Source organism: Panicum virgatum, chromosome 2K (assembly GCF_016808335.1).
Source record: "Panicum virgatum strain AP13 chromosome 2K, P.virgatum_v5, whole genome shotgun sequence".
In the NCBI taxonomy this organism is placed as follows: Eukaryota; Viridiplantae; Streptophyta; class Magnoliopsida; order Poales; family Poaceae; genus Panicum; species Panicum virgatum.
This window is the reverse complement of record NC_053137.1, coordinates 64,317,715-64,333,332: the sequence shown is the minus strand read 5'-3', so window position 1 is coordinate 64,333,332 and position 15,618 is coordinate 64,317,715. Positions and strand designations below refer to the sequence as shown.

The 15,618-nt window shown below is 46.7% G+C and overlaps 2 protein-coding genes across 3 annotated transcripts; both read right to left on the bottom strand.

Annotated features, from left to right (window-relative positions):
- Positions 1-214: 214 nt before the first annotated feature.
- Positions 215-3,307, bottom strand: LOC120694518 (pentatricopeptide repeat-containing protein At4g28010-like). Its single transcript, XM_039977664.1, has 2 exons — positions 1,264-3,307; positions 215-416 (listed from the first exon to the last, which is right to left on the bottom strand). Exon 1 carries the CDS (start codon positions 3,204-3,206, stop codon positions 1,353-1,355), a length of 1,854 nt encoding a protein of 617 aa, XP_039833598.1. The 5' UTR covers positions 3,207-3,307; the 3' UTR covers positions 215-416; positions 1,264-1,352.
- Positions 3,308-7,367: 4,060 nt separating this feature from the next.
- Positions 7,368-9,880, bottom strand: LOC120694517 (cyclin-D2-2-like). 2 transcript variants are annotated; one of them, XM_039977662.1, is made up of 7 exons: positions 9,725-9,876; positions 9,320-9,679; positions 8,903-8,989; positions 8,702-8,800; positions 8,412-8,613; positions 8,168-8,292; positions 7,394-8,069 (listed from the first exon to the last, which is right to left on the bottom strand). In XM_039977662.1, exons 2-7 carry the CDS (start codon positions 9,611-9,613, stop codon positions 7,824-7,826), a joined length of 1,053 nt encoding a protein of 350 aa, XP_039833596.1. In that variant the 5' UTR covers positions 9,614-9,679; positions 9,725-9,876; the 3' UTR covers positions 7,394-7,823. The 2 variants fall into 2 exon arrangements, with proteins under 2 accessions (XP_039833597.1, XP_039833596.1); XM_039977663.1 differs by having other exon boundaries at positions 7,368-8,069; positions 9,320-9,880.
- Positions 9,881-15,618: the final 5,738 nt, after the last annotated feature.

The window sequence follows — 15,618 nt, the reverse complement described above, 5'->3', positions numbered from 1 at the left end:
AGCTCGTGGCCTCCGCTAGGGAAAATTGGTTCTCTACTATGGTTACTTAGCTTTTCCTCTCTTTTTTATTGGTATAGTTAATGTTGAGCAAACAGGAGTTTTTTTTCTTCTAAAGTTTGGATCTTTTGATAGTAGAGATCCAACGTTCCCCTTTTCTTTTTTATGCTGTTTTACCTATGGATGGAGAGGATTTCAGGGTCAGACTTCCAGTAAATCTTGCAAGCGACCTGGTTTGAATCTGGCACGAGAAATTCTTAAGGATCTGATGTTATTCGTTCCTGGCAGTCAAAGCTTGACGCCGGTTCTTGCACAAGCTCTGCTGGAAAAAAAACACTCCGCGCGGCCACCCGCCATCCTGCTCTCCGGAGTTCGGAAACGGCCGTCGCCCTCGGCTGCCAATGCTGCAATGCCAACCACTGCCACAGATCACAGATAATTAGCGTTGCTCTCGTGTCGAGTTTGCGCAAGCAATGAAACTAAGAAGATGAGCTACAGAATTAGTCAGAAACTACAGCAAGACGAAACTTTGCCTTCCTACTGACATGATGGGACCAAAACACCCACAAAGTTTCTTAATCTTGTAAGTTGTGCCGTGCTCCAGATCTATTTTGACAAATCAGTCCCCAAGCAATGTTTTCCAAATTAATATGCAAGTAACTGCATAATGGCAGCATGTTAGAGCGATATGAGAAGCTTGCAATGTGTAAACTTATCCAGAAAACTCTGAGGGATCAAAATTTCATATTGGCGATTGAAGAACAAAAAGACAGAGAGCTTAAAATGTATCCGCCATTAAAGAGATGCTACAGAAAAGAGTTCTCCCTACCGAGTTAGCTTTTCTAGGACTACCTCTCTAAATGGTTTGACAACCAAGTTAGCCCAGACTTCATAATTACAACAGTTTTTCTCACATACCACTGGCGGCAGCTTGACTAAATGATACAGCCAGCATCTGTACACTAAAAAATGAATGTGCAATAAGCAATTTTTTGGGAGCCAATTCCCTCAATGCCATCAAAATTTTAGCCAATTCCTTGATTGCCATTGACCCCACATGTCATAGACACAAAAAAATCCCTTCAATGTCATTTAGTGGCATTTAAGGGATTGACGAAAATTTCAATGGCATTCAGGGAATTAACTCATTTTTTTGGGACCCACCAGTACCACTAACAACAAATCTATGGTCGTTGCCACCTCAACTTCACACAGATAAATCATGTAAAGTTAACTGAACGGAATCTCAAACATAGGAACACATACATTAGCCTTCAAATCTGCAGGCTATCTGTCCACAAGAACATGGATTGGGGTTCATCCAGTGACACCAGGTTCGAAGTGCAGGGCATCATTTACATAGTGAGTTCATGAACTCCTGGGGCGGTGTTGCCTTGCAACATTTCTTCAGAGAAATCGGGTAGCACCTCCAGTAGCATTTTTTTATGTTCGTCTGTCAGAGAAGTGACAATAGTAGATATAATTTTGGAATCAAGAGCTACATTCTTAGCTCTCATTTCACTAATCAATTCCAGAACCTTGTTTATCTGGCCTTCAGCGCTGTAACCTTTGATCAGTGAATCAAAAACAGCAACGTCAGGTGCAAAGCCACTCGCAGTCATCTGTTTAAGTACCTTCTCAGCTTCTTCTAGGTCATTAAGTTTTGCAAACATGTTGATTATAATAGAATATGTCACGGCATCAGGAGTCAGACCCTCACCAAGCATATCTTTAATCAATTGTTTAACCATTTTCTTATCCCCTGATTTGCAAGCACCATGGATCATTGTGCTATATGCGACAACATCAAGCCTGCAGTTCTTATCCATTTCATTGAACAAAATGGTAGCCCGCTCCATCATTCCCTGTTGACACATAGCTGCAAGCAAAGGAATATAGTGAGCTAGCTCAGGCTCTAAGCCATGTTCTCTCATCGTACACAAGAACTTTTCCGCACGGTCAACTTCCCACATCTTGCTGAAGCCATTTATCAGAATGCTATAGGTGAAGGAATCAGGATTCAATCCAGAACTAGCCAGCTCGTTCATTAGCTTCATAGCCATCTTAACCTTGTGAACCCTAAGGAATCCACCAATCAGACAATTGTAGGTCACCAAGTCAAACATACATTCCCTCTCAGCCATCATCTCACGAACTTTGACTGCTTGGAACATCCGACCAATCTTACATAGTCCATGTATAACCGAGTTGTACGTGAACACATCAGGCTCAAGCACGATATCACCTTGGATCATCTCCTCAAGCAACCCCATTGCCTCATCCATCTCGAGCACACCAGAAAGACCTGCAATCAGGGTGTTGTATGTCACAGCATCCGGCACTACCCCCTTCTGTACCATCTCCTTCTTTAGATTCATTGCCTCCCTCACCGATCCTTCCTTGCACAGGGCATTGATCAGCACATTGTATGTCACCGCATTTGGCTCCAACCCCCAGTCCACCATCATGTCCTTCACCTTTGCAGCCTTTCCTGTCTTCCCCTCTTTACACAGGCTGTCGATTAAACCTGTGAACATGATAACATCCGGCTGAATCCCCCGCCGGGACATTTCTTCAAACACCTTGCCTACGTCGTGCCACCGGCCGGACTTGCAGTACCCCCGCAGCAAGCAGCTGTACACAACCACGTTCGGCTCGATACCACTGCCGCACATCTCATTCAGCAGCTCCACGGCCCCGTCGACCTCCGCGGCGTCGCAGAGCCCTTGGATGAGCGTGCCGTACGTGACGACGTCGGGGCGGACGCCGCGGTCCCGCATGGTCCGGAGCCAGCCGACGGCCTCGTCCGCGCGGCGCGCCGCGCAGAGCCCGCGCATGACCGTGGTGTAAGAGACGGCGGTGGGGCGGGCGCCCGGGCAGGGCTCCCGCGACATGTCGCGGAGGAGGGAGAGCGCCGCGGGGAGGTCGCCCCCGCGGCGGCAGAGCGCGGCGAGGACGGTGTTGTAGGAGACGGCGTCGCGGACGGCCGGGAGCGCGGAGAGCAGGGCGCAGGCCTCCGGGGCGGGCGCCGCGCGGAGGCGGCGGTTGAGGAGCGACGCGGCGGCCGCGCGGCCCCGGCGCAGGAGCACGGCGAGGAACGGCGCGGCGGGTCGGGGCGGCTTCGAGGCCGGGAGCGGGGGCGGGGTTGGCGCGGCGGGCGAGGCGGTGGCGAGGGACCGGACGAGACGGGGCTCTGGGCGCCTCCTCATCGCGGCAGGCGGCGGCTCTGGTTGCGTTGGCCACTCGGCGGTGCGGGGTTGCGGAGTCGCCGCCGCGGCCAAATCCACGCGCGAAACGGGCGACGGCGAGGGCTTCTGCGTGGGCAAATGTCGTGCTTAAACGGTGGGCTGGACCGAATTGTTCGTTCACCTTTCGGCCTGCTGTATGATCGCGCCGCGGCCTGGCCCAACCCAACAATGATGTTGGGCTTGTTAAATCCCGACACGGAGATCAATTCAGCTTGCATGGCGCTGTCGCACGTGACCTGCAGCAGGGTGCCGAACCGCAGACGCTGCTGCTCACGTGCAGAAGGGTACAGTATCAGTACATGCAGCTGGTCTCCATGCACGGCTGGCTCGGCTCAGGGGGACCGGAGGAGCACGCCGGACGTACGCGAGGCCGGCACCGTCACGCCGATCACTAGGTCAGCGTGCTGGCGGCCGGCCGGCAGGACGCTGGGCAGGACACGGCCAAATGCCCGAAATCCAAGCAGCTCCATCACATCGGATTATCGGTGGTGGCAGCTGCGACACATTACCACCCCTCGCGAGCACTAGTAAATGTGGCGGCGACCCCGTCCCAAGTTCCTGTCCGTCCGCGTCTGGGTACTGGTTGCTGAAGTGACTTTGCTCATGGGGGAGTAGTACACACCGTATTATCCTCCGTTTTTATTTACATACATAATATTGTAATAGGTTTATCTTAAGTTAAATTTAACTAACTTTGATCAAATCTATAGAAAAATATAACAATAACTATATTATCCAACATATATACTATCAGCTGGATTCAACGAAATACTTCTATAAGTTTGATAAATCTGACTTAGAACATGCCCAATACGTCATTTAATAAAAAAAATAGAGGGTCACGCGTGCGCCATGACTTCCGGCCCGAGCTCCCTAGTGGCCCGCCTAGTCGTCCAGTCGATGGACAGGCTTCCAAGTATGCAGCCCGATTTAGCAATGGACCCAACACAGGACGTACAGCTGCTGCATGCTCCCCACTCCCAACACAGGACTAGGACTTGAAGCTCCCTCACGAGCCATAATTCGCCACCAGCACTGCATTGCTGATTTGCTGTCGCCCCCGGTTGGTTCAGCGCGCAAGAAAAACGCCTCGTCCCACTCCCACCAAGAAAGCAATGCCAGCCGAGCCCTGGTGGTTGCGTGGCATTACGCTCCTCACGAGCGCCACCAGCCGATCCCGATCGCTCGGCCTCGATCGGCTACGACCAGCGGACGCATTAACCGCGTCACGAGCAATAACAACCCGGCGCCGCGCACCCACCAGGCCAGGCCGGCCACCACGGCGCCGGCGCCCCGCCCGGCGAACGCCATGCTCTCCTCGTGGCCGCCGGGTCCCTTGGACCCCCTGCATGCCCCTGCTCGCCCACTAGGCACAAGGCCACAAGCTCGATCGGCCTCGCAAGCAAACGCAATGATTGCTTGCCGCGCGTCGTCGCCCTGGTCTATCTCCTCGTGCAGAGCGCGCTGCCGCGGCGTGCGCTCGGCGGCAGGCGGCAGCCGCATCAAAAGGCGACGAGCGCGCGCGGAAAACCACCCGTCGTCCGTCGTATGATTGGGGGGCAGGGCATCCGCGCTCGCGCGCTGCTTTGGATCCGTTCGATCGGGCACGTCGACAACTGCCGACCACCTCCTCTCCCTTTCCCTCCCTTCCTTCCTTTGCTTTCACCGGTCTCCGCAACGCAACGCAAAGCCAGCCCAGGAAATAATCACACGGTTCACGACGCGGCCCAACTACTGCGCCGTCTCGCGACCCGTGCAGTAAATCTGTGGCGCGCGGTAGTTTACTCCGTCCCGAGTGAGAGACCAGGCGCGCGCGCGGTGGTGTCCGTTGCGAAAGGAAAGGGTGCGTGGCGCGACGCACGGGGGGCAGAGAGAAGAGAGGCATCACTAGGAATTATGCTCTCGGCGGTAGCCTGATAGCCTCTGCGTGAACTGTACGTGATGCCAGGGAACACACAGGCTTTTACGGGTTGGAGGCTTGCGCGTTGGCCTCTCCTGTCCTGGGCACGCACGTACAGTACGCGACACGTCCCCGTCGACACATATCCGTCGCGGCGAGCGCGGCCAAACGGCGTCTTTGCCACCACGCTGCCCCCACGCGGCCACCCAGAGCCCGCCGTGCCGGCCGGCCTTTTACCTTTAGCCTAATTACCGCTCATTCTCATCATCTCATCTCCACAAATGGAATCGTTGCGGCATCTGGAACTTATTACATGCGTACAATGGCATGTGAAGATCATTTCTTCGGGTGATGATAATGGGAAGAAGAAACCGAAAGGATTTACGTACGTGTGGCTGCTCCTTGAAAGCCACATTGAGCTAGCTAACATATTCTGAATCTTGGAGCCCGGGCGGAGCCATTCAGATTTCACTCAGACGACAGGACCACCCGGCCCCTGCAACGCTGCGAGCAAGAAAAGGTCCGCGCGCGAGACAAGAGGATACGCCGATACGCCTCTTGGTCTCTTTCCGCCTTGCTGTATCTGTACGCGCAAGAGAATCCTAGGGTCTTTGTCCAGTGGCCGGATTCACTAAGACGATCCATCAGTGCTAACATTATAACGCACTTGTGGATGCATCATCAGTACACCGATCGCCTGCTGGCAAGATGATGATCGATGTGCTAAACAAAATGCAAGCAAAAGCAGCATAAACCCACTCAGCCTGCTAGCGTGTGCAGTGAGCTCACACATGTGCATACAAACTGCCGAACACAATCCGGCGTAATAAGGTTTCGACTTGGTGTTGGTGGATGTTGCCGTCAGTATAGCACCAGGGACATGTTGCCAGCAGAACAGATGCACTTGATTAAAAAGATGCCTACTACCTTTGGTCCTCCTCGACGTGATGTGTTTTGGGTCATCTCGTGTTTGTCTAATATACACAAGTTCTATAAACATACAAAGATTCTAGAAGTACAGGCGCCGTTAATTGTCGATAAGCACCTTCCTCTGTTTAGAGATTCCTCTTCAACTAGCACTTTTCCATGGCATGCTCAGGTAGTAAGGTCCATGTGCTGCAATATGCAAAAGCATGGGCTGAAATGCATACGGCTGCAACTTGCAACCAACTGGCCAAAATGACAGAGAGTATTTAGGTCTGGACTAGCCTTGTCTCAATGTAAATACAAATCATGAACTTATTTGTATTAGTGAGGTACCTGTAGCCATTCCTGTCTTATTTCAGTTCTATTAGTCTCGGTACCTGGCCAGTGTGAGGACTTTCGTGAGAAACATGCAGCCATGTTTAATCGCTGGCCATGCTGAGGAACCCCCGAACCATTGCATTAAAAAGCAGTAGTAGTTCTCTTCAAAAAAAAGCAGTAGTAGTTGTCATGGCTGCAGCAGTGCAGCTGCCGCCTGCAGCCTGCAGCCTGCCGCCAGCGGCCTCCTCAACAGCCTACTCGACCCATTCATTTCCTTGAACAGCTCGCTTCCAGGGGTTGGCTTCAGACACTGTCCTCCCCATATGAAAAAAGAGCTACAGGCTCCAATAAATTTACAATGCAGGCTTTTCACCAGCCTTTTGAGGTGAATTTATTGAGTCAATCTACACTCAGCACTTTTGTTAGCAAATGTAACAAGATATCAGTGTTCTAGACTGAACAATGATGTTTTCAGTTTCATATGGAGATGAATCAACACATATGATGTTCTCCAACAGTGATCGCTTCAGCTTTTAGTCAGTTATTGAAAATGATATAACTTGATTTTGATATTTGCTAAGACTCCAGGTGTAGTCCTGGAAGTTCATCACATGATAATGCTTTCATTCTATTGTATGTCTGCAATGCTGTTCAGAGGAAAGGGACAAAAACCTCAGATAAGAACCAAAACATTGACAAAGACATGGTTGGGCATGATTTGATCATTTGTTCTAGGTACAAGTCAACATTGCTGTTCATAGCCCTGACTGCTAATGGCTTCTTTCTCTGTGGAGAAAGGGGGGCATTTGCTTTGTCCCTTGTTCTCCATCTCACTATCAAACAGAAGCTTACCTTTCTTTGTGCAAAACCATGCCAAGATTTGCACCGGCTTATGATATGTTCACTTCATAAAAATACGATGCACGGACAAGTACCACAGACAAGCACTCATACAAACCCAGTCATAAGAGACTGCATTGAAGAATCAACACAATTTTTCTCAGAATGGCAGCAGTTCTCACAGGTTACTTCAAATATATATTAGCAAAGAACATAGGAACAAAAATGAAAATCTTTTTTTGTTGATTTCTCTCTCTCTCATCCTCGCATCTCCAATATCATATCCACAAAGATCTCCTCGCAAATGCCTTTCGGATGGTGAAAAAAATTGAATAAAACAAAGAGGAAGGTGAGGTAGGGAATTACAAAATTGCTAGAGGAAGAAGCTTCCTCCTCACCTCTTTCTTCTCAGAGATCAAGAAGTCGGTACTAACTTATTACTGCCATCATCCTCTGCTTGTTACAATGCTTCACTGGATCCTTCTGTACCACTACTTTCTACCCTGATGAGCTCTGAGGTTAAGATGATCACAGCATAAATAAGCGCACAATGCAGACGCTACCAATGGATATATTTACGGTATATGCTCTGATCAGGTTGATGAAATGCTTAGCCTTCTCCTCTTGGAAGCTGGAGTAGAAACCTGATTGTTGTTGTTACTACTGATGTTTGACTGTGACGATCCTAATGTTGCATCATCTTCGCTCCTAAAGCTGAAGTATGCTGCATCCAGCACACCAATTGGGCTCTGTGGCACTGAAGGGCTTCCATTAATGTGCACTCTCTTCTTCACCAATGCCCGCTCTTGCATTAGCTCATAGCATCTAGCAATCATCTCCTGGAATGAAATAGAAGATGCAAGCTTTGCACTTTGAGAAACGGTGTTAATGGCAACGTTGCAACGATTGATCTTTGCGCATGTTAAGAGAAACTGACCTTATTTACAGGGATTTCAGATGCTGAAAGAACACTCTCAAAGCCAACAACCTGATTTGAAGAAACCGCTGCTAGCGCTGCCGCTGCAGCAATCTCAGATGGTTTGAATGGCAAGAATGTAGAGCCTGTAAACCCCCCATACCACATAGATATTCTAGTCAGAACACCGAAACATCCTGTCACTGGAAATGCAGGCAAATGAATCCATCAGATGATCAGGTGACATGGCTATGGTCAATCGAACCTTTGAGAGTGCCAACTATGATCTCGGCGCACTGTGAGGCCAGTGCAAAACTCGGCGGCTTCCCTTCACTGAACTTATCCAGGAAGTAGCTGATGAAAGTGAACGGGGTCACAGCCTGCATTCTCCATTTTAGGGTGGTCAGGATATGGAGCTCCATCCTCCCAATAGTCCTTGCTTCAAACTCAAACTTCTCATCCCAGACCTATGGTACAGCAACCACATTTTAACAATTTCATCAAACGACCACTGAACAATTATTTGTTAGCAAGCACAATGCTGTAATTTCTCACCTGAAGGTCCACAGGAAGAGGGACCACGGTCTCCTCCATCTTGACAGCAAGAGATAGGCAAGCAACTGACAGCAACTGTTTCATCCAAGGCTGGTCATGCTACAACAAGAACAAACAAAATAGAAAAACCGCATCCATCAGCAAGAGATTAACTGGACACAGTAAGGAACCAACAAATGAGTATCTTCATCAGATTCTTACTGGGAGATTATACGAGGAGAGGAATCTATCCAGGTAATTCACAGCGAGATAAAGACTGAGTGGTCCAAAGTTGTAGTAGGAATGGACCTGCAGCCCACATGAGAGAAGACAAGATCAGCAGCACGTCAGTTTCTACTTAAAACAAACATTTGTAGATAGAAGGGGCAAGGGACAAGGGCTAAGGGCCAAGGGGGGTGGCAGGCTCATTGCAATATCGTGATGGTCGATTTGGCAGCAGGCACAGGATGCAGGATACGCAGCCGAAAATGAGGTTCACACGAAGTCAAAAGGGATAATGCAAGCATGCAACCACCATCCTAAAATCAATCAATTTGTCCACCGGAGAAAAAGGAACGAAATGCAAGAGCTAGTGATATAATAAATCCTAGAGATTTTGTGTTTCTTATTTTCTTTCACCTTGCAAATCCAATCCATGGCGTCTCTCCTCCAAGATGACTCCAATCCGGCGTGCTCCAGCCTCTCCGCATAGCCCTCAAGAGGCATGTGGTTCGTCTCCTTCTCCATCAGCGCCCGCACGGCCTCATCGGTGTCCACCGGGAACACGGCGCCGGCGTCGTCAAAGAAAGCGAGGCCACTCCCCACCTCCACAGGCTCGTCGCCGCCGCCGTCGCAGGAGCCCAGGCCGAAGATGCTGTTCCTGTCCTCCCCGCAGAGCAGGGCGGAGGAAGCGCCGAAGCAGAGGATGCCCATCTCAATCAGTCAATCAAGATCGCAGCAAACAGCGACCTCCTCCTACTCGAGTAGTACTAGTAGTACTTGGTACAGCAAGAACTGGTCTCCTTGGGTGCCGAAGGTCTCCACTCTTTTCCTCGGCTGTTGCTACTAGATAAAGAGGAGGAAGACCCCTCTCTTTCTCTCTCCCTCCCTTCCCTCGGCGTGTGTCTTGGAGAATGGCTAAGGGAAAGGCAAGATGAGAGAGGAGAGGAGGGATCCCCTGGGGAAGAGAAGGGGAGGTGGGTTTGGGTCTTTTATAGCGGTGTGGTTTTAATGGCGGAGTGAAATGAAAATGATTAGGCAATGATCGGCACCCTGTGTTTAGCGGCAGTAATCTGCACCCTCTGGTTGGCTGGCTGCTCCAGCAGCAGCTCAGGCCCGACCATTTTAGCCCAACCGAACAGCTCGTCCAGAAACAGCTGTACACGCAAAACCCTCCACACGCATGCTGTGGCGGCGTTTGGATGTAAGTGTGCTCAGGCCAGTCCCATGCAGACTCCACTCGTAGAGTTTTAAGCCTCAAAGACTCCATCACAAGAAACTATACTTCCCAATGTAAAGTGTGTAATAGTAATTTTTATACATAAAATCATTTATTGTTTTTCTTCTATCACAAGATCCATGGACTCCACGCCCCCTCCACAACGCAAGTCTCATTGGTTTCTTGGGCATTGAAGGGCGCGTAGACTTAAGGTCTTATCTAGAAACCAAGTCTTGTTTTTTTAGAGAATATGTTTTCCCGCTTTATTTCAAGAAACAAAGCATCCACAGAGTTTAGCTCAAAGTGACAGCAAAACCACAGCATCGCGCTGGGTCAAGGAGGTTCAAAGATACGCTCATCGAGCCAGCTACCTATTACATCCAAATGTTCAGCAGTTGTCGTTACATCATGCACGGCGCGTTGTTGGTTGAGCACTTCTGAAGGCAACGGTCCCAGCAGATGGAGCCGAAGAAGACCCGTTCGCCACCAGGGAGCTCGACAGCTGAGAGCTCGGTCCCATGAGGAGAGGTTGTTGCAGTTTGTTGTACAGGGACTGTATGACCTGGTCCAGCGACATAAAGTCTCCATCCTTGAACAGAATGCACCAGCATTTCAACGTGTTCACCACTTTCTTTATCACCACTTTTTCGTCCCGCCAATCTTGCCCTGAAAACACAGATCATTCCGAGTTTTCCATAAACACCACATAAGCGCGGCCGAGCAACAGTTCATAACTTTATATCTAGTATTACTGACCCACCAACGGCCGTAGCTTCAAAGTTACCACCCAGATCAGTAAGAAATATATCATTAAGGTAAGACCAACAATTTTTTTGCCACCATGCAGTTAAAAAAGAGATGACAAACCGATTCATTTTCTGTACAAAACAAGCAGGAGATATCCACCATATTTTTCTTCCTCTTAGATAGATTATCTCTAGTGAGAGTCTTATTGATGGAAAGAAGCCAAAGGAAGATATGTATTCTAGGAGGAACAACTAAGCCCCAAATACAAGGGGTATAAACAGGCTGCACCCCTCTAAAGGTAATAGTTTTGTACACAGCTTGGACTGAAAACCTACTACTTCCATTAAAAGCCCATATAATGGAATCACAATCATCAATAAAGTTAATTGATGAAGCTATAGCCGTCAGCTCATGCAACAAGTTAAAAAGTCTAGGTGAGACTTGTCTCCTAAAGGTAATTTTCAGGGACTCCCCATCCCACAGCTCTGCCGCACTTTTGTTCTTTTGATCAGCTAGGATATAAAGATCCCAAAATTGAATTGCAAGGCTACAGTTGCCAAACCAGTGATCTTCCCAAAATCTCACAGAGTTACCATTTCCAATCTTCCAGGTGACACCTAACTTGGTTGCTTTGCTAGCCCAAAGCACTCCCTTCCAAAAGGGAGAAGAACCAATTTCAGAACAACAGAAGATATTAGGATCAGAGGTGCTGTACTTATGGTCAACAATTTGTTTCCAGAGCTTATTATCACTCAGCTGGTATCTATTGATCCAAGCTGAGAGGAGACTCATATTCAGGCAACTAAGATTAGGGATCCCCCAACCACCAAACTCTTTCCTTTGGGTCAAGCCTTGGAAGTTTGAGAGATGGTATTTATGTTTGCCTTCTTGATCATTCCAAAGAAAATTGGCCATATGAGAGTTAATATTCTCTATGGCCCATTTGGGGAACTTAATTACTGAAAGAAGGTAGATGGGGATGCTAGCTAAGCAAGATTTGAGCAAGGTAAGTTTCCCAGCACTGGAGAGTAATTTCTCTTTCCAACCAGCAATCATTTTCATCAACTTATCCACAACTGGTTGTATTTCTTCCCTCTTGAGCCTATTGTAATGAAGGGGTACACCTAGATATTTAATAGGGAGCTCCCCAATGTTACAGCAGAAAAGTCTTGCTAGCTTCACTTTTAGTTCTTCAGGCACTCCCAGGGTAATAAGGTGACTTTTATTGTAATAGATCTTCATGCCTGACAGTTTTTCAAAGCAGGTTAATAACCACTTGAAGTGAATAGCTTTAGGGATGTTATTTTGGAGAAAAAGAATTGTGTCATCTGCATATTGCAGACTCACAACCCCCCCCCCTCACAAAGACCTGTCAACAGGCCACTAATGATCCCCTGATCTGCAGCTTTAATCAAGATTTTGGTAAAAACATCGATCACTAGATTAAAGAGAAGAGGTGATAAAGGATCTCCTTGTCTTAGGCCTTTACCAGTAGTAAAGTAGGACCCATTCTCATCATTAAGCCTCGCACAAACAGACCCCCCTGAGTCAGCATGGTAATCTAGTTGACCCACTGGTGGCTGAAACCTCTGGATTTAAGAACTTCCAGCAGAAAATCCCAGTTAACTCTATCATAAGCTTTTTCATAATCTAGCTTCAGGATAATATCTTCCTCTTTCCTTCTTGCCACCTCATGTATAATCTCATGAGCTGCAACAACACTCTCTAAGATATATCTCCCTTTAATGAAGGCAGTTTGATTAGGTGAGATCAGCCTATCAATGATTTTGAGTAGCCTATTATTCAAGGCTTTACTCAAAATCTTGAAACTGCAATTATTCAGAGCAATGGGTCTAAATTTTTTCAGCTCAGTGGCCTCAGCTTCTTTTGGGATCAGAGTTAAAATAACATAGTTGAGCCTAGAAATGTCTAAGGACCCAGTGTTGAATTCTTTGACTAAGGCCATGAAATCTGCTTTAATCAAATCCCAGAATTTTTGGTAGAAGAGAAAGGGGAAGCCATCTGGGCCAGGTGCTCCATCAGCATAGGAATAAAAAATGGCAAGTTTGATCTCCTCTTCAGAAAGGGGGTTAGACAGATTTTTATTCTCTTCAGCAATCAGCAGATCACTGACTTCCCAAAAAGATTCACTAAGGTGAATATCTGGTTTATCCTCATGGCCAAATAGATTTTTGTAAAAATCAGTGGCTATTTGAAGCATGTCCTGGTTTTCTGTTACTTGGCCTTGGGGACCATTGATGATAGAAATCTTTTTCTTTCTCTTCCTCTAATTGGCAAGAGCCTGGAAATAGGCAGTATTTTTGTCACCTTCAATAATATTTCTATCTCTGGATCTTTGTTTGGCTTTGGTCTCTTCCATATTCCAGATAAGATCCAACTCCTTCTGAATTGTTTCCAATCTCTCTTTGTCATTAGCATCCAGATTATTTTCTTCAGAGAAGACATCCAGAATATCAAATTTTTGAAGTAGCTCGAGTTTTCTTTTTTTCAAGTCAGCATTAACATTCATGGACCACCCTTCAAGTAATTTCCTAAGACGCTTCAGCTTGCAGTGCCAGACATCTAAAAGATGCTGATTAGAACAAGGCATTTCCCAGTTGGCTTTAACCAGATCCATAAAACCTTCTTGAGAAAGCCACAATTTCTCAAAACAAAATAGATAAGGCTTTGGTATATGACTAATGCCAAGATTAATTACTGAAAGAACATGGTCACTACCTGCTCTTGGTGCACTTTTTAATCCCATATGTGGGTAGTGTGCCTCAAAGTCAGTAGTGGAAAAGACTCTATCTAAAAGAGCCATTATAGGTTGTTCTTGGTTATTAGTCCAAGTGAAGGATCTGCAGGGATTCTTTAATTCTATTAGACCCCACTGGTTAACCCAGTCATTGAAAAGATCTGTCCAATGGTAATTAATATTACCATTATTTTTATCTGAACTAGCTTTGGTTAAATTGAAATCTCCACCCACTATTGTGGGTCCATCCCATTTATCCATAATATTATGAAGTTCAGTGATAAATTCCTGCTTATTTTCATCATAAGATGAACCATAAATAGTAACCAACCTCCACATGACGTTGTCACAGATGTTTCTGACATAAACAGAAACACAAAACTGGTTGATATCCCATTGTAAAATGTCAAATTTAGTTTTCCTGAGTCCTACTAACACACCACCAGCAGTACCAACAGCAGGTAAGAAATTCCAACTAAAATTGTTGTCTATATCAGAAAGGAAAGATTAATGGAAAGAGTTCTTTTTAGTTTCCTGAATACCAACAAAGTCTAAAGAGTTGAGAGAGATAAGATCTTTTAAGCATCTTACTCTGCCTGTTTTATTCAGGCCACGAATGTTCAAGAAGGAACCTATCATTTGATAACATGTTTTGTTTTGTCAGCATCAATACTGCTCTAAACTATCTGAGACCAAGTAGTCTTGGCCTGATTTTGTGAGTGGTGATTGTCATAATCAACCACTTGTTCCCCAAAAATGGAGGGGCTATTGCCCATCAACTTTTTAAATTTCCATAGAACTAGGTAAAAGGATCTCTGGATTATCACTTTCAAACTTAGAACATTTTTCATTATCCTCTTGAATCATATTATCAATATTCATGTGAATTGTATGGGCACTAGCACCCAATGAAAGGTTAACCTTATCAGCAATATCTATAAGGTAATCATGCTCAAGCACGGCAAAAGAATTAGAATTGGTAGTATTAGTTTTACTTGTGCCCCTATTGGGGATCTCCAGGTTTCTGATGCTCTTGAGATCAGTAGCCTTCTGCAGAGTTGTCCTTGTGTCTCCCTCATTCCTTCTTGGTCTCTCTTTTTGCAGTACAGGTCCCCATTTTTGCTTTTTGGGTTTAGCTTGGTGAAATTGCATGTTGTCATTGGGGGTAGCACAACTATCCAGATCATCTAGTAGATTTCTTTTAGTTGCTGTGAGAAGCAGTGATTTGTCCTCATCATCCATCAGCTCATCTCCATCAGATTCACTATCAGTCCCCATCTCCAGCTCTTTTAGCAATTTAGAGCCATCATGGACAGTAAAATCTTGGGCAATTTTCCTGAGTTGCTCCCACTGGGACTTCTGTTCAGAATCAGGACTTTCTGTTTGAGCCTTAGGTAGAGTATCAGCAGCTGGGTATGAATGTTCAGGTGTCAATTGCATAGCAGCAGTTTGTACATATTTGGCTTTAAAGCCCATACTCAGTCTGGGATCAGATTCAGCATTTGATTTCTGGTTACTTGACCCAGCATGAGGTCTTTCTGTATCCATGGTGTTTTCATCTTGATTTCCATCTAGGTCATCAGCTTCATCATTGTAGGACCGAAAAATGCGACCAGAGGGGGGGATGGGAGCAACTCAAAATAAATTCGCATGGAAGCAAACAGATCAAACTCCCAAATTTCAAGAACTTTAGCAAATTAGATCCAAACGGGACGAAACTCGAAACGTAGGTTCACAAGATCACTAGAAAGCTATTCCCAAAATATTATGCAAGGAAATTAAGTATAAAATGCGGATCAAGAAAACCTAGATTGAAACCGACGATAAACCTGACGAAGAACAAAACGCGATGCAACGAAACGAAAAACAATACTTAATGATAAAGTATTAAACCAAGTACTTGTTCTTACAAAATTGCATCTAGCCTCCGCCCGATCATCCTCCCTCTCTTGATTAGAGAGATCAACAAAAATCCCTCGCTAGGAATTAAACCCT

Bases quoted from the DNA above. Each gene is read 5' to 3' on its own strand.
- LOC120694518 (XM_039977664.1), bottom strand. From the start codon at position 3,206: ATGAGGAGGCGCCCAGAGCCCCGTCTCGTCCGGTCCCTCGCCACCGCC.
- LOC120694517 (XM_039977663.1), bottom strand. From the start codon at position 9,613: ATGGGCATCCTCTGCTTCGGCGCTTCCTCCGCCCTGCTCTGCGGGGAG. The intron at 8,614-8,701 runs GTGAGAAATTAC...GCTGTACCATAG, and splicing joins CTCTTCCTGTGGACCTTCAG to GTCTGGGATGAGAAGTTTGA. The intron at 8,293-8,411 runs GTTCGATTGACC...GGGGGTTTACAG, and splicing joins CATAGTTGGCACTCTCAAAG to GCTCTACATTCTTGCCATTC.